The following is a 19,124-nucleotide window of genomic DNA, read 5'->3' on the forward strand; positions in this document are numbered from 1 at the left end:
AGAAACTATTTTAATGTGAAAACGGAGGCACTCCCCCCAGGGCAACACATGGCTTGGAGAGGGAAAGACAGACAGACAGAAAACTGTTCAATCAGGCTCAATATCAATCTCCACCTATAAGCCCCTCCGAGTTTTGATTATTTTTGTAACTACACTGTATCGGTCTTTGTGGCCTTGAGTCACACAGGGTCAGGCATGTATGCAGCACAGGCAACATTCAGACACACATGTAAGCTGACCCTGGCCGAGTGGCACTCCTGGGTGAGGGTCAGGTGTTCTCTCCACTACATTCTTTCCACACACCACACAGTCTTGTGACATAATGGGCACCAACGACTTAAAGGATTGGTCCTGCCGCTGTAGGGTGGCACATATCTTGAAATAGCAATTTTACTAAATTTTCATGGGACGTTTGACTTGATATTTGGTGGGACATGGTTGGGCTGATTGTAAAATGCCAATGTGTTTTTAATTCATTTCATGTAATCAGTTGGAGGGTATAGTGGATGGATGAGCGTATAGTGATGGTGGTGTAGCAGTGAGTGTATGATACTAGAAAAAAGGGCCTTGGAGATAGAATGAACCAATGAAACACACCTGTGTCAGCAGACGAAGAAATAGAGAGAGGGAGACAGCCAGAAAGTAACCCGGGAACCAGATCAATTTGCCGGCTCATGCTTTTTTTTTGCTGTAGCAGATGGGTCTGGTCACCCTCCTATTAAAACAGATTTCCCTTCAATTAGAATCTGGACAGGCCAATCACAACCATTCATCTGAGATTGGGCGGTTTTAATACGATGACTTTACAGAGTCGCGCCGTAGAGGCATTTTCATAAACTACAAAGAGGCATTTTCATTGCTCCAATTGGTTGTATCTATCCAATTGCATCCAGAGACATTGGTTTGCGCCAGTTGACAATTCCCCATGGAAATCGAAAATGAGCTGAGAGGTTCCAGAGGAATACAGGTTTGCGAAAGGGTCTGGCAGTGCAGGGAAGGGGCGGGGAGGCTAACTGGAAAGAAAGGGAAGATTGCATCCACACACCTGTCTCTCCTAAATCCAGCAGGGTACAGGAATACATCTCCCTTTAAATCCTGACCCATACCTGAGGGATCCACACATTTTCTCTTCTCCTAAACTGACCTTTTCACAAGCACAATCCCTTCCACCTTTTCTCCTATTATGTCTCTGTTGGTCTGCCTGTCTTTTGTCTCTGTCTCTTTCTAATCCCATCTCTGTCTCTCTCCTCCACCTCTCTTGAATGTGCCCACCATAACCCCAGAAACTAACAGCATGTGTTGGGATCACAAACAACATAGAGTAAACAAACTGCCTCCTTTAAAACGCTAGTTTTACATTTACATTTAGCAGACGCTCTTATCCAGAGCGATTTACAGTAAGTACAGGGACATTCCCCCGAGGCAAGTAGGGTGAAGTGCCTTGCCCAAGGACACAACGTCAGTTGGCATGACCGGGAATCGAACTGGCAACCTTCGGATTACTAGCCCGACTCCCTCACCGCTCAGCCAACTGACTTTTTACAACACTACTCAGACAAACACACACAGACAAACACACACACACCAAGCTTTATTAAGACCCTCACACAACCAACGAAGGTAAACACTGAAGCCGAAGCAAGCACCCAGGCCCCAACTCACATGACCAAACACATTGACTCATGTGAGCCTTGCTGGAATGCCCCTGAGCTCTGTGTGTGTACAGTGCGGCCGGTGCTGTGGCCTTTCTGCATCAACACAGACCATTAGCCAAGTGTTCCGAGCTACAGCGCAGGGGGACAGGGTGGGGATCACGAAGGGTGGTGGGATGGGGGGGCAGGGGGGAGGCGGGAAGGGAGGATTGGTGAAGGCAGGGTGGGGGGCAGGGAGGATGCGTTAGGGGTAGGGAAAGTGATGCTTGAATGAGAAAGAGAGATGCACTACAGTGAACAGAATTAATTAATTATAGCCAATGGACAGTAGGAGTGATGGAGAGATTGATATGTGGAATAGATCCGGGAAAGTGAGAACAGATAGGAAAGTGGGTATCTAAACAGAGGAGTTAACAGTACACAAAGACAACGCATAAATTCTCAGTTTAAAAAAATTAAAATTGCTCAAAAAAAAATACATTCTACATAAAGCTATACAGAATATTCAAAAGCTAAATAGCTTATTTTAAACTGTATTCCAAGGGTTTTACTATTGGTACAAAAAAATTGGTACAAGATTTTATTCAGTATGAGGGTTTCAAGTCTGAAGTCCGTAGGCTGGTGGAATCTTTCTCCTCTTCTCTCTACAATTTTCTTTATCTCCTCTCTACCTAGGATGAGTGCCTGTGTAGTGCTTCCATGCAGATGGTCTACTGTATACAGCGCACTCCTCATGGATTATAGATGAGCTGGTTCTCCTTCAGAATTGGAGGATGGTCAGTGCTAAAGACTTGGATGAGATCAAACTGGCTTATGTAACACTAAAAGATACTTGTTTGCTGTAGCACTGAATCGTGTGTGGAGAAAAGGATCACCTAGTTTCCTGACATCCTTGCCATTGGTGGATAAAAGTGAGACAAGTGGGTAGATTTTCAGCCGTGCAATGCATCCTCCTCTTTGATTTGATAGATTTTGATGACTCTTTTGGCCTCAGAATTGTTTGACTGTAATCAGTTTCATTCTCAAAAATGTTTATTCCTATAAAGGAAATGTTAGTGTGAACATCATCCACGACAACAACTAAACAATGTTCATAATGGCATAACTACAGTACGTTACAGGCAGGATCGGTCAGTTTAGCAAACCTAGCAATTTTGGCTTTAGTTCAAAAGGATTCAAACCAAAATATAGCTGCAAGCAGCAATGGCGGATTCCTCCTTCAACATGACAAAATGTTGTAAAATTGACATAATAGATAGTTACACTGGGATTAACCAGAAGACTTGAAACTGTAATTTCTGTCATAAAAAAAAAAAAAGTTTATACCTTTGCCTGGATTAGAACTCACCATCCTTCACACATCAGCAGTGCATCTCATCCTACTAAGTCATTTGATTGTTCAGGTTTTGTATCAGGAAATAAGACATTTCTCCAATGGCAAGCATTGTCAGATTTGGTTAAAGTTCAAACAGCTGTAATTTAGTCCTATCTGAATATGGGACATACAAATGGGACAACGGGATGACTGGGTTGCTGCTGTAAAGAATAGCTTACTCGTAATGCTTTAAAAAGGTTGTTTGGGGTGCCATAACTTGTCATGGAAGGGAATTTTAAATCATGCCTAGCATTAGTGGGAATGTGTCCTGGCTTAGGTTACTGAAATGAATTTGTGCAACAGGCAAGGGATCCACCTGAACAATCAATTTACTTCATTAGAGTTATCTCTACCATGCGTAGACTACAAGTAGTTAGATACTGTGGTGAACCTGGCTTGTTTTGCAGTGGTTTACACAGTCTCGCTAAACAGATGATCAGAGTGTTGTGATGGGCTCAAATAAACACGCATTGCTATGTTTTTACAACCGGAGGATTGATCGGAAGACTAGAAACCATTTTGTCAGAATAAAAAATTAAAAACTATGCCTCAGACTGGTTTTGAACCTACAACCCTTTGTTTACCAGCACAACATCTCAGCCAATTGAGACATTCCCAGACAGGGATTACACAAAACTGGATAATAAAAAAAGCTGTTTCTCCAATGGCGAGCATTGTCAGATTTGGTCGAAGTTCAAACAGCTGTAATTCAGTCATATTTCAACATATCAAGGTGAAACTTTGCATGGGACTTCAGGGGCATGTCACCTTAAAGCCTATTAGGTTTGAACCATCCTTCAAAAATACATTTGATTTAGTGACACAAACATATTGAGGCAATGTGGACATTTACATAAATACACCGATTTCAGCCATTTTGTACTTGATTCAATTGCCTTAAGTAACATTTTTAAATACGTCAATGATAAATATCTGTACCAAATTTCAAGTCAATTTCACCTTTGGTTCAAGAGAAGAGGAATTTTGAAGGTTTTCCCAAATTATCACAGTACAGGAAAATCCATCATGGCGGACCTTATGGGTCCTTGAGGCTTTTTTGTTCCTCATGAAAAATGAGGCATGCACACCAAGTTTCAGAAGAATTGGAGCAATGGGGTGGAAATGCCATCACTTTGAAAATCGTACTTTTGGGCGTGGCCTGTGGCGCCCCCTATGGTCCGATGTGGCCCATATTTGGTGTGGGGGTACCCACTTGGATGTAGTATCAATGTGCCAAATTAGAAAATTTATGACCAGGGACTTTTTGAGATATTGGGGCGCAAGGAGAAGAAAAATAAGAATAAGAATAAGAATACCAATAATAATAATAGGTTCCCTCCTACCGGAGGAACCTAATAATAAGAATACCAACAATAACAATAGGTTCCCTCCTACCGGAGGAACCTAATAATAATACCAATAATTACAATAGGGTTCCTCCTGATGGAGGAATCCTAAATATCCCATTCAAATCTCAAATATCTCCCTTCAAAGCCACTCCCCTGAAACCCGCTGCCTGACTACGGTCGGGAGGTAGGTAGACAGACAAGTAGCCCGTCCAATCATTGCATTCGGTCCAAATGCTGTCCAATCATTACTTTAGTTTATTTTTAATACATTTTTGCGTGCCCACAGATATCGGATTAATTAATTTTACTGTCCAACCTTCAGATGTATTGGTTTTCTATCAGGATGTGAAGTGTTAGCAAATATGACAAAAAGTGTATCACAACAGCATTACCAACCCTGCCTTTAAATCCTGAATAATGGTTTTAGTCTACAGGACTCTCTTAAGAGCGGACCTAGTAATCTCTATGAACTGCAGAAGTGAACATGTAATTGGGTGGGCTCAAGGCTTCGGCGAGCACAACCATTGTTCTCATATATATTTATTTATTATTATTATTATTATTTATTTTCCCACCCCTAAGAATCCCTCAATATTTTGACTACATAGACAACGTCGGTGTCAAAAGGTTCGTATTGTTAACGATTGCGTTGCTTGCATTTTTATTGACGTTCCGTTACACGGAGCTTTCAATGAATTTGTGGCAAAAAGTGCCTTGTGTGCACCAAGGGATCTCAGTGCTAGCCTAACGTCACAACGTCAGCACACGTCATAACGTCAGCACACGTTAGCAAAGACGCAGTTCTAGTAATAAGACAGACAGCGATATCAGCGAGCCCTCAGCATTACCCTTACAAAAAAGAAGTATACTTCAAGTTTATTTTGTAAGTATACTTACTTACCTTGTACTTACTAAAAAGTATACTATTATCATGTTACTTAAAGTATACTAGCAGTGTACTTATTTCTATACTATTTTTGTACTAAGTAAACTGAATTGGCCCACTTTTTAGGTCACTTAGTACACTTTAAAGTACACTTATAGTGTATTTCAAGGTTTACTTTTGAATACTGTAAAGTAGCCTGTGTAGTGCACGTTCAGTTCATCAAGTATACTTCCTAAAGTACTTCAAAGTATACTTTGGAATACTCTAAAGTACCCTGTGTAGTGCACTTTCAGTTCATGAAGTATACTTCCTAAAGAGCCTCAAATTATACTTTGCAATACTTATAAGTGCACTTTCAATTAATATAAATACTTAAAGTAAACTTGAAAAAATTGAATTTTACTATTACTTACTAATATATTATAATGTTTAGGGGCCCCTCTAAACCTCAGATTATAAATCACTTAGCGAGAACGAGGGCCCTTGCAAAGTTACACTGTAGTTTCTTAGCTGAGAGAAGCTATTCACTGCGCAAGCATTGGTATATAAAGAATCCAGCTCTTCTTATGAAACGTAACAGTAATTTAACTCATGGTTACAATGGTAAACCACCACAACAATGACCACGCAACAAAACATTACATTCTAAGCAGACACATTTAAAAAACGAAATTCATGAAGTTACATTTGTATTTCGAACGAATGGCAAACTTATCAGCAAATTTTAACACTATTTACCGCCTTGCATCATGGGAATTGACCAGCCAATGAGCCACGCTATCTTCATTTTTTCACGTCGTTATTTCGTTCTTCAGTTAGTTTGACAGTACAACCTTCAAATGCATAATGCAACCCTTCTGTCTGCTTCTTTCTCAAGTAGCTTTTTCTTTTTTTCCATTAATACTCCAATTGATAATTATTAGTATAAGATTATAGGGCTTCAGAATGTTTTGGCAGTAATTAAGGTTACAGCTTCAGTACCAAAAAAGATTCAATGTGCAATGCATAGTAGATTTTCATAGACATGAATAATTAGAATGAGATGGATCTAAAAAATGTAACCTGTAATGTACTTTAAAATTATTTTGACTGTTTTTGCTGTATAATAATAGAAAACGTACATCCTACTCCAGAAGAAATGTATACCATTTTCTGTTTCTAAGCATACTTCTTAAAAGTATATCAAAAGTGAACTATTTTCAATCAGAATCAGAATCAGAATCAGAATCAGAATCAGAATCAGAAAGGGATTTATTCGCCATGAAAGTTTGCACAGACAAGGAATTTGCTTTGGCAGGAAGGTGCATACAATAAACATATACCTAAAATTTAAATATGTGGACTAACTATACTAAGGGTACATAAACTAGCAGTACTAAGTGGGATAAATATAAGTTGCCGTAAATTACAATATAAAAATACAAAAATACAAATATTACAAAAAATACAAATGTACAAGATACCATGTTGTGGTGCAGTGCAAAAGCAGTGTGTTTTAAGCAATAAGTCATTTGAGTCAGTGTGGTCCCTTGGCCTTGTTGAAGAGGCCAACAGCGGAAGGGAAGAAACTGTTTTTGTGGCGTGAGGTATTGGTCCTGATAGACCGCAGCCTTCTGCCGGAGGGGAGTGACTGAAACAGGGAGTGTCCAGGGTGGGAGGAGTCGGCCACAATCTTCCTCGCTCGCCTCAGGGTCCTCGAGGTGTGCAGGTCCTCGAGGGTAGGCAGATTGCAGCCAATCACCTTCTCAGCAGTACGGATGATACGCTGCAGTCTGCTCTTGTCCTTGGCAGTGGCAGCAGCGTACCAGACGGTGATGGAGGAGGTGAGGATGGACTCAATGATGGCTGAGTAGAAGTGCACCATCATTGTCTTTGGCAGGTTGAACTTCTTCAGCTGCCGAAGGAAGTACATCCTCTGTTGTGCTTTCTTGATGAGGGAGCTGATGTTCAGTTCCCACTTGAGGTCCTGGGAGAGGATAGTGCCCAGGAAGCGGAAGGACTCCACAGTGTTGACTGGGGAGTCACACAGGGTGATGGGGGTGAGTGGGGCTGTGTTCCTCCTGAAGTCCACAACCATCTCCACTGTCTTAAGAGCATTGAGCTCTAAGTTGTTCTGGCTGCACCAGGTCACCAGGTTGGCCGCTTCCCACCTATAATCAGACTCGTCTCCACCAGAGATGAGCCCAATAAGGGTGGTGTCGTCCGCAAACTTCAGGAGTTTGACGGACGGATGACTGGAGGTGCAACTGTTGGTGTACAGGGAGAAGAGTAGAGGAGAAAGGACGCAGCCCTGAGGTGATCCGGTGCTGATGGACCGGGAGTCAGAGACTTGTGTTCCCAGCTTAACGCACTGCTTCCTGTCAGACAGGAAGTCTGTGATCCACCTGCAGGTGGAATCAGGCACGTTCAGCTGGGAGAGCTTGTCCTGAAGCAGGGCGGGGATGATGGTGTTGAAGGCAGAGCTGAAGTCCACAAACAGGATCCTGGCATAGGATGCTGGGGAGTCCAGGTGCTGTAGGGTGAAGTGGAGGGCCATGTTAACTGCATCGTCCACAGACCTGTTGGCTCTGTAGGCAAACTGCAGGGGGTCCAGTAGAGGGTCAGTGATGGATTTAAGGTGTGCCAGCACCAGGCGCTCGAAAGACTTCATTACCACAGAGGTCAGGGCGACGGGTCTGTAGTCATTATGTCCTGTTGGCCTTGGCTTTTTGGGCACAGGGATGATGCAAAGATATTTACAACTCTCTATCAACTTTCATTTGTCCTACTCTGGAGAGTCTTTGAAAGCCTACAAAAGCCTGGAGGGATATAAATGGACGCAATCAGCTGGATTAGTGATGAATATTCAGCTTTGAAGTCTACCAGCTACAAATTGCTATGTGTAACGTTAGCTAATGCAGTCAGTTTTATAACTTGTATAGCTAGCTAGTGTTAGCTAGTCTGTAACGTTTGTGAACGGTTAGCTACTAACGGCTAACGTACATTATATGAGTGCACTTTTTATCACAAAAATGCCATTACATATTTATTACAGATAAGTCATTCCAAGAGACTGAATGATCCTCAGTTGAAGCCATGGGTGGTTGTCAGGAATTATGGTGTTCTTCTCTCTGGATCTTGGGAATCCTATAAAATGCTCTCCCTTTATCTTTTCCCTGATGGTTCAGGCATCTCGGCGCACAGCAGCTATCCACCATGTTAAATCAACGTTTATTGAAATAGGCAGCAAATTTAACTATGTATAATATGTATGCAAGTATATGTACACTCTGGCGCTCCACTTGGCTCTCCACTTTCCTGCCAAAATGGCGATGACCCATGCTGGAATTGCGTGACCTCAACTCCCGGAGCTCTATACTTGGCAGCTGTTCTCCGTTTTGCTCCTAGATTCAGACCTAGCCCCGGTAAACTGTAGAGCTAGCTCTGCCGCAAGCACACCCCACCCTCTCTAGTTTCACTTGTATCTCTCTTTCTGTCTCTTTCTTTTCTCTCTCTCTATCTCACTCTCTTTCTCTCTCTCTGTCTCACTGTCGCTCTCTCTGTCTTGCTACTCTCTCTGCTGTCAACCAATCCTCAGACTTTCAAAATGGCTGCCTAAACCCCCAAAGATTTCCCCATTTCTTGAAATGCCACACTGAGAGGTGAGAGAACAGTGCATCAACACTGTTGTTATCCTGGAGTCGTGATATTGTATGTTTCATGATACCGTAAATTTCCCTACTGCAAGGCTCCAAGGTTGTCCAGTGAAGAATGGGAGGGATAATGAGATGGTAAGAGAGAGAAAGAACAGAACGACAACAAAACAAGATGGCTTCTCTCTGTCCTTTTAGAAATACTTCTACAGCATAAAAAAATCCCTGAGAGTGCAGAGCATCTATCAGCTAGTTTCACAATCATTTCAGGAAGCCAGGACTTCAGCTGAAAGTTACAGTATGAGAGAAAGAGAGAAGAGTGAATTGGACCCACCCGGACGAGGGGTGAGGATGATTAGAGAGAAAAAATGGGGGTAGAGATAGAGGACACAGGAAAAGAGAGTTGTTCTTACCCTGCTGTGTGTCCAAACTCTTTCATTCCCCTGGGATCTTATCTGTCCTCTTCTCTCCTCTTACCTCTCCTCTTCTTTCTTTCTCAAACTCTCTCCCTCTCTTCCATGTCTGCACATAAACACAGTCCTTCAGGCTACCCCCAGGGACTATTGTGCAGCCTATAGTGCATGGACTCAGCAGTTGTCCTTTGTGAGCAATGTGGAGTTCTGTCATCTCTGACAAGATGACATCAGACACTGCATGATGCTGTGAGAGAAGATGGCTGGGAAAAGACACAACTGGCTTCTCTCCATAAGTGGCCTGTCTTTAGCGCATCATTAGCTTGTCATCTACGCTGGTCACTGGAGGCTCTTCAAGGCAGGAGAGTATTGAAGGTATGACCTTTGTGGGCCGAGGGATGATACCTGATGAACATGCCTTGAAGCCCTCACATGTTTCGAACCAATGCCCTTCTCGATCAATGGAAAGCAATGGATGTCCAAACCCATACTGTTTCCTTACATGTTGGAACAACTACTAATATGTGTACAGAATGTGCAACGAGGCGTGAATAGTGTATATATACATGACTGTATATTTACATTTAGTCATTTAGCAGACACTCTTATCCACATAACCCGATGTTTTACAGTAGAGAGATGAAGGTGAAGTGGCAGTTGGGGAGCCGCTGCTTTATAGTGTGGGAAGGAGGTGTGTGACGTACACACCAGAAGACGCAGTGTGTGTGTGCGCTTCCACACGTAGGCACTTCCACACTTAATGACACGTGCCTCACAGGCATGCACTTATACAGGGATCTAACATGCGGACACCCCCTTTGTAAAGCAGAACAGACGTCCCTCCTACTCTCCTACCCTTTGTGCCCCCACCCACCCTACCCCCCACACCCCCCAGACCCCCCCCCCCCCACACACACACACACACAAACACCCCTACCCACCCACACACACCCACATCAATTTCTGTGACAAGGTAGAGGGCCACACACATGCCTTCTGTTTCTCTCTCGCACACGCACACACAAACACACTCACACACGCAAACCCACACACAAATACTAGTTTCCGCTGATGCAGGAGTTTGGCAAGCTGCTGTCAGTGATAGATGGAGTGCAGGTAGCACTGCTCTCTCTGCTCAGTGCATCACCATGGGTATTAGCCAATCACCCCTGTCACAGGCCTCACTGCTGCAGGAGTAAAGGCACCTTGCCAACCACACACCACAGACACACTCACAACCACACACACACAACCACACACAGTGCCCTCTAATTTATGACTTTTACTCTCAGCATGGACTATTTTATTCCCACTGCAGCTTTCTTTCATGTCATGCACTGCTATTATTCCTTTGTGCTGCAGACACGCGCACATGCTCACACACACGTCCATTAGGTGTCACTCCACAATCACTAGATAACTTTTCCCCTGCCAATTACACACACACATGCACACTCACTCACACCATCATTCAGTGAATCTTTCAAGACCTGGGTCCTGAATCTTTCAAGAACCTCAGCTACTGTAGTCTATCAGACACACACGCACACACACAAACATACACTCACAGATAATCTTGATCCTTCAATGGTCTTGGCTGGGCAGGCCTGTCTGGTCTAATCAAGGCTCCAATGAATATGGATGGATGGGAAACCTGGGAAAAAAAACGACCTCACAGAAGACTGACCCTTCCTCTTCTCTCTCCAACAGCTCATTTTGCAAAGGCTAGGACTGTACAGAATGGAGCTGACCTCTGTGCTATCACTTAGAATGAGCTCTCTGTTACCGTGCTCCTTGTACAGTACACATTCTGTGATAAGCCTGGGCTGTGTGGCGCAGCTCCACCCTGGGACGCTCTCAGTACCCTTTATTACCATTGGAGCCCTTTGACGAGCTCCGTAATGGAGCGCAGTGCCATTCATCACAATGGGATCGCTGGTGCAGCTCCGCATTAGGGCCGGGTGCGACATTTTTTACGGAGTTCCATGATTTGATATATGAGATTTAGCACCACTCTGTTTACTGTGCCTCTCATGGAGCTGATTAATCAAACCGAAGGCTGAAGTACAGGCAGTAAACTAAAGTGCGTGTTTCTCATTTAGTGCCAAGTTGCTTTGCAGTTTTCCCTACATGGCTCAACTTCTGCTGTTGGTCTCTGTTTTAGTGCCAGCATCAATGTTCAGTTGGTTGAAATGATTGTGTTAAATTCATTAAATATAAATGTTCGCAGTTTCCCCTTGAATAGATATAATGGGTTATAGTACAAAGGACAAGATGTTTGGAATTCGGTCAGATGGCAAGTTGTTGTGTAAGACAGATTGTAATCAATGAGTCTGTCAGTCAGGCAGACAGGCATGAAATGACCATGTAAACAAAATAACCAAAAAATGGCCAGCTTGTATCTATCAGTGCCATATTTCTACTGTACGTCCGCCTCATTGGTACTCTACTCTGTACATACGTGCGCACACACACACTCTCTCTATCTCTCTGTCTTTCTCTGTCTATCATGCATTCTCTCATGGACATTGGAAACCCAGACACCACCAATCTTCATCGAAGCTTAGCCATTTATCCTGTAGCTAAGGCTACCAAGTGTTCAAAGCAATAATTAGCATGTCTGTGTTAGAATTTTAATTACGTGCTTGTGATGTTCAGCCATTGTCTGAGATATGTCAGAGACGGTTTGCGCTCCCACGCGCCAAGCTGTTCCTTGGCTCCAATATCATAACTGCAGTTCCACTTTGCAGTTCTGCTGTTGTGTCAGAAGATAGGGAATTTGTGTTTGTGCTTGTGTGTGTGCGTGTGTGCGTGACTGAATGTGCGTTTGAAGGCGGTTAATGTGTGTTAATGGCAGCTATTTATTTTGCCATTCAGTGTTGCAGATTCCTGGTATTGCGACAAATTGTCTCACCAAGGACAGACAATTGTCTGACTATAACTGTGGATCTCCTCTGGTTGTTGAATGCAATTCTTAAATGATGAGTATGTTAAAAAAGGACATTGGCCTACTGAGTCAATTCTGCTCCTGCACAAATCTAACTACTATCGTCCTGTTGTTGACTAAACCATCCTGAAATGGATGCTTTCTTTCTCCACTATTAGCTTGAGAGCTACAAGTAAACACCTCATGGTGGATCCGAGTGTAGCTAGCTAGCTAGTGGATTCAATCCCAGTAACATTATAAAGGAATTCTCAGAGACTGAGGGAGATCATCTTTTTAGCTTTAGCTCATAGCTCTGTCACAACATTTACATTTTTAATTTAAAAACATCAGTAAACAATACGGCTGTCGTGAGTTTTGACCAATAACCAGGCTAATGCCACTCTTATCAACAGGAGGAATCCTTTTTTGCTGTAGACTGATACACTATGGTGGCCATTATAAGAGACAGTCCCTGCTTTAATGAGATGTCCATGTCTTTGTAAACTATTGTGAAAGGAGTGGAGGGTAAAATAGACTGTGGTGAGAAAGATACTAGGAATTTAGAGAGGCATACATGAATACACAGACTTTTTGGCCCTCCATTGTATCCTGCCCAGAGCTAGTCCTTCATCCCTGTGGCTCCACTCATCTTTGGAACATGCATCTGTCCATTGCCTGAGGAGAGACAGAGAACAGAGAGACAGAAAGAGGGAGAGATAACATGAATTATTCAGAAACCACTTGAACCTGGGAGAGAGCCTTTCTTACCTCTCAGTCCTGTCAGTTTGCTTTATAAATGGAGATAAAATAAAGAAATAGCAATCTAATTAATCAAACCAGCCCTTAGGTTAGAGACAGTTGGAGATTACGGTAATGAACTGCAATACAAAGATTGGTAAAGGCAACAAGATGCCAACAAGAGGCAAGATGCCTCACTGACTTTACGAGGTAAATGTGTTTTCTCAAAGCTGGCTGGGTCATCTTTTTGTATTTCTAAATTGGCGGCTTCGATAGAAGCGAATATCTCTCACTCCCCAGTCTGTCTCTTTATCTCTCTCTCTCTCGTCTATCTTTCTCTCCGTCTCTCTGCTCTCTGTCTCCTTTCTCTTATCTCTCTCTCTTTCAGGTTTTCCACCAGTTTGATCAATGGCAGTTAAAAATGAAGCCAAGCACCACTGATCTGAATTATTCAATAGCTGTTGTTGCTCTGGAACTCAAGTTGTATTTCATCGCCTGCTGTTTTTGAAGAGAATCGAGACATTTTACTTGATTTACTACAATGTGTGTGTGTTTGTGTGTATGATTTAGTTTGACTATGTACATGGTTGTATTGCTAAAAGGATGCATGCTCTTTTTGTGATTCTGTTTGAGTGTCGGCTTAGGTTATAAACAGCGTGCCTCATAAATATTCACCCAAACTCCAACAAAAACTTTATTGTGGTTTGTTATATAAGGAAACAAGACATTCTGTCTGTCACATTGAAGCTTCCTGGCATAGGGCTCCTATGTTTGTTCATCAGCTATCATGTTTCATGACCTTCTACAGCATGTTCATCTAGGGTTAGCTTAGGCTTTGGCCCTATGTCAGAACCCTGTGGTGGGTTTCTATGCCTTTCCCCAGATTAACACAGTTATCCTTGGAAGTCTGTGGTGGGTTCGTAAACCCTTCCCCAGATTAACACAGTTATCCCAGGAACTCTGAGGTAAAACCTTTCTGTTCAGCCTCCAGGTCTGACTGGACTTGGCATGTGTGCCAAAGCAGTATGGATTTCCTGGCCTGGGAATGCCAGGCCTGGAAGCTCTGGTAGCTGAACGGCTGTTTAAAACCCCCACCACTCCGACTCAGCTTTTCCACTCAAGCTGTACATTGTTGCCGTGTGACACCTTTCCCGTCGCCATGGAGGAGGTTATACAGTCATACGTCCAAGTGGGTCAGTGGGGTGATGAGTGAAGGATTGTGGGTGTTGACGGCAGGTCACTTGGGGATTACCTATAGTCTAGCATTGGCTGTTGCTATTGTTCTGTTGTTTGGAGCTAACCTGGGAAGACGAATGCCTCTACCAGTGAGGTGTGGATGACTCTTTTAATCTGTGAGTTTTGATGTTATGGCAACGGTTTCCAGTTTTGATAAACCCGTGGCGGTGTGCAATCCTGGAATGCTCCTCATGTTGCTGATTCCAGTATTTTGTTTCCTTTTTATCCCTCTCATAAAGTTTTGATTAAACCTCCCTGGTCGAAGATGAACACACTGTTTCACTCAGTAATGGTCATGTGTGTGTGAATGTGTGTGTGTATTTGTATGTGTGTGTATGTGTGTTTGTGCATGTGTGTGTCTTCCAGTACAGGATTGGTCAACTGTACATGATCAGCAAGCACAGTCATGAACAGAGTGAGCGCGGCGAGGGGGTGGAGGTGGTCCAGAACGAGCCATTTGAAGACCCTACTCACGGCCAGGGACAGTTCACCGAGAAGCGGGTGTACCTCAACAAGTGAGCGGTTCCCTTTCAGTTCATAGCTTTAGATTACGTAAAGGTTGACATGTCAACATCTATGGAGTATGGTCAAGGTTGGTGGGTCAACCTTCACCTCAATGTTGATGACGCGTCTCTCAGTCACAGAGGAGCAGTCACCATCAATCTATCCTTTCATACACCTAGCTACCCATCCATTCATTCAACTATCCATCCATCCATCCACTTATCCATCCATCCATCTAGCATTGGTTTTGTCATGAATACATTTCGTCTTCTGTCCTCACATTTATCCCTTGCGCACAAGACTGACTGTCAAATGACATGATGACAATGAAATGTCATTTCATTACCAGCTACTATTTCAGCATCCTCTTGTTTTGATTAACATGCTAACTGCAAGAAATTGAATATTTGATTCCCCATTATGTAAATGTAAATTGAGTGTGCGGTTTCACGCATCGATGAGTCTGAAATATCCTGGCTTCATTAATTCCTTTTCTGTGAGTGTGCCCTGACTATGATCTGATCTCACACTTCCGCTCTCAAAAAGATGGAAGCGTCACGCAGATGCACCAGGAACGCGACGGGTTGCGTGTTGACAATCACACATGCACAGTCATATTTAAGTGTTCCTGTCTCCCTCTCCTCTACCTCTCTATCAGCTTTTTGTAGGTCTACTTTTTTTCTTTCCCCTGTTTCCCTCCAGATGGACAGCCAGAGGGGTCCTTCAGGCACTGAAAGAGTGAACCCTCCCTGGCCATTTTCCTCTGGGAAATCTATCTGTTCTAATTGGTTGGCCTGCCCAGAACAATAGCTCTGCATTGATTCTACATGGATCTGGTTCCCAATGGAGCTGGCCTTTGGTGTTCATCAGTGAACCATGAGTGGGAACTTCTTGGAGCTGTGAAGTGTGTGAGTGCTTTGACAGAAGTGCAGAGGGCTCGGTTTGTGCGTGTGTGTGTGTGGGGGGGGGGCAGAGACATGTGAGGACAGGGTTGGGTAAGTGGTGGATAATTTGAGCAGTCACTGTGGGATGCTGTATCTACCTCTCCTCCCACTAACCACCTGCTAACACATCCAGACTCATACACAGTGTGTGTGTGTGTGGGTGTGTGTGTATATGTACTGTACAGTATGTGTGTGTGTTTGAACTTCTAGAGTGTTAATGTGCCTATATTAATTCAATCAGCTGTGCATTGGGACGCCCCTCGCGTTTGAAAATGTCCATAAGAGACAGTGCAATGAAGTCAACCTTTTCATACCAGTCCTCTATGAAAACCAGTCAATCATGTCAAGCTGCTAGCTCAGGGCTACTAAAGACTGGGATCAACGAGATAGCAATATGCTGTCACCGAACCAACTAGGCTGACAAAGATAAAGGGAGTATGGAACAGATAGACAGGGAAGAGTGGAAGAGAGAAAGAGATGGCATATTTGATAGATTTTGCATGGAAATTCACTGGAAATTCAAAGTGGTCCATTTCGTTTACAGCCTGCTCTCAGTTGATGGGGATTTTGCATCTTTATGACTTGGCTGATGCTTTATATGACTGCGGTCCAGTTCTATTGGCTGCACGGTGAGAACTGTGGTGTTCGGTCCAGTTCTTTGACTTCAGGCCTTCCCAGTCTGCCTATCCAGTACTGTTTCAAACCTCACAATTATAATCATCATGACTTAATCACTGATGTACTGCAGCCACTCCCCACCCATTACTTGAGTTCTACTTTGCATATTGATTGGACACTCTTGAGACTTAATGGGGGTCTGATTGGTTGTTGGTCCAATCTGTGGGTTCTAGAGGTCTATTTCTGTTACATAATGATAACTCTGTCTCCCCCCTGCTACCAGTGGAGACTGCACTACAGGGAGCCTTTTCCAATCAATGTCATCAATGGAGCCAAAATGGCTGCAAGCTCACTGCCCCAATTGGGCTCCTAACAGCTGGTTGCCAAATACAGTTTGATCAGAGTGATGAGTCCAGTGACATACTGTAAGGGAAGGACAGATAGAAATGTCCCTCTTCTCCTCCTTCCTCATCTATGTCCATCATTCTCTAACTTCTTTGAATCCCCCCCTCCAAGTTTTTTTTCCCTTCTTCAGCCTAATCTTCTCTTCGTCATTGTCATCTCTCTTTCTCTCTTTCTCTCGCTCTTTCAGTAAGCTGCCAAGCTGGGCAAGGGCAGTGGTCCCCAAAATTTTCTATGTGACAGAGAAGGCATGGAACTACTACCCTTACACGATCACAGGTAGGACTGCATGAAACCTACATGACATGTCTTTTACACACATAATTCAGCAGATCTGTGTAATATCATCTAAAACAACCTTTTTCCCTCACAGTTAGTTTGGTCTTTTTATCTCTCTCTCTCTCTCTCTCTCTCTCTCTCTCTCTCTCTCTCCTGTGATTAAGATGTGCCTGCTCTGTCAGTTGTTGCTGGATCGTTTTTCGGCAGAAGTCCCCACTGACACATTTGTGTCTCATTTGTTCAAAGCCAGACACAATGTCATCAGTGCTCTCTCTCTATGTGCTCCCCTGTCCTCCTGCACAGGACACAGCTCAAACACAAGTTGATCCCAAGCTCTCTCTACCCTCTCTTACTCACTCACTCACACACACACACAGATACAAACCCACACCTATTCATTCCACTCACATACACACATAGTGTGGATTTATTAGAATACTAACAAAGTCTGGTCCAGCACAAATCAAGAGACTACAACAGTCAGGTGGGAGGGAGGGTGTGATGGATGGGGATATGACAGGCAGGACACGATGGCTTTTACTATTATGGTCTAGAATGTTGCTACTATTGGGTTTTCCTTCTCAGGTGTCCTTTAACTGAACTGTTGAATGATGTTTGATGTTGTTTCTCCCTCTCTCTGCCTCCTCAATGCAATTGTATCCTGCTTTGAACTCTGCTCCTCCATCTTCAGAGTACACGGTAATTTGCCCTCTATGGTTCACACACACACTGGCGCACACACGTGCACACACATCAGGCACCAACGCACTCCTGAACACTCACGCACAACGTTTCTTCATCTGTAACGTATGTAGAGCATGCCAGGAGAGGTCATAGTGAAATTAGGAATAGAGAAATAAAAGAAAGAAGGAAAGAAAGAAAACATCACTGCATGCAAAGCTCAGACATGTTTGCAGGTACAAGGCATGAGTATTGTGTAAGATACACTATATTGCCAAAAGTATTCACTCAGCTATCCAAATCATTGAATTCAGGTGCACAAAGCAAGGGCCATAAAGACATGGATGAGCGAGTTTGGTGTGGAAGAACTTGACTGGCCTGCACAGAGTCCTGACCTCAACCCGATAAAACGGCTTTGGGATGAATCGCCAGGCCTTCTCGTCCAACATCTGTCTGACCTCACAAATGCACTTCTGGAAGAATGGTCAGAAATTCCCATAAACACACTCCTTAACCTTGTGGAAAGCCTTCCTAGAAGAGTTGAAGCAGTTATAGCTGCAAAGGGTGGGCCAACATCGTATTAAATCCTATGGTTTAAGAATGGGATGACACTCACGTTCATATGTGTGTGAAGGCAGACAAGCGAATACTTTTGGCAATATAGTGTATCATAGTCTGTGAAATTCAATTTATCCCACAAATCCCTGGAATTGTGTCAGACCTAATGTAAGACATGGGATATAGTTCTGTCTTGCTCTCTCCAGTGTCCCTCCAGCAGTAAAGCTACTGATGTCAAAACTCTACACACAGACTGCTGTTGTGAAATCCTCTCCCTCTTCTATCTTGATATGATGGGCATATAACTTTGATAAGATCTTCAGTGCATTTGTGGGACTATGGAATGAAATATCAATGGATGTGTCGATACTGCTAAGGATTGTAGAGGTTTACTTTCATATTTCATAAGTCAGGTTTTCAGATGCAATATTTAGTCATAGTCGATATGGCTGCCACAGTCTCATCCATGTATGAATGTGAAGATGTGTTTCAGCTGCTCATAGACACACACAGGGTTTTTTTTATATCTAAGAAAGATACTTGTGCAGCATGTCCTTATTCAGGGCAGGTTAGTGCATGTCTGTGTGTGTGTGTGTGTGCACGCGTGTGTGTACACGTGTGTGTGTCCATGTAGCCTTATGAGTGCGTGCTCTTCAAGCATTCACGCTAATGTACGTGTGTGCACACACACGCGTCTGCCCCTCGCGAGTGAATCAACCAAACAATCCCCCAAACAGTCAGGGGGATTGCGGCAACGGATCGATTCACTGACCAATCAGAGCTCTCTGTTTTCTAAACACGAGCCAACCCCACAACTCTCTCTGCGTGTCGTCCAGTCAGCCAAGAAGCAAGTCGAGCAGTCGAGGGAGGGAGGGGTGGGGGGGCGTTGGTGAGGTCCACAGGGAGACAGAGTCAGCACACCGTACTGTGT

The 19,124-nt window shown here is 43.6% G+C and overlaps 1 protein-coding gene across 1 annotated transcript in view; it reads left to right on the top strand.

The window, feature by feature from the left end:
* The window catches only part of LOC136940731 (cytoplasmic phosphatidylinositol transfer protein 1-like), a 40,469-nt gene that overhangs the window by 12,347 nt on the left and 8,998 nt on the right, over positions 1 to 19,124 (top strand). Inside the window, exons 2-4 of the mRNA XM_067233011.1 lie at positions 14,574 to 14,722; positions 16,866 to 16,954; positions 17,646 to 17,653. Of these exons, the coding sequence (XP_067089112.1) occupies positions 14,574 to 14,722; positions 16,866 to 16,954; positions 17,646 to 17,653 (246 nt within the window). The remainder of the gene's footprint in view (positions 1 to 14,573; positions 14,723 to 16,865; positions 16,955 to 17,645; positions 17,654 to 19,124) is intronic.

Source organism: Osmerus mordax, chromosome 3 (genome assembly GCF_038355195.1).
Source record: "Osmerus mordax isolate fOsmMor3 chromosome 3, fOsmMor3.pri, whole genome shotgun sequence".
Taxonomy (NCBI): domain Eukaryota; kingdom Metazoa; phylum Chordata; class Actinopteri; order Osmeriformes; family Osmeridae; genus Osmerus; species Osmerus mordax.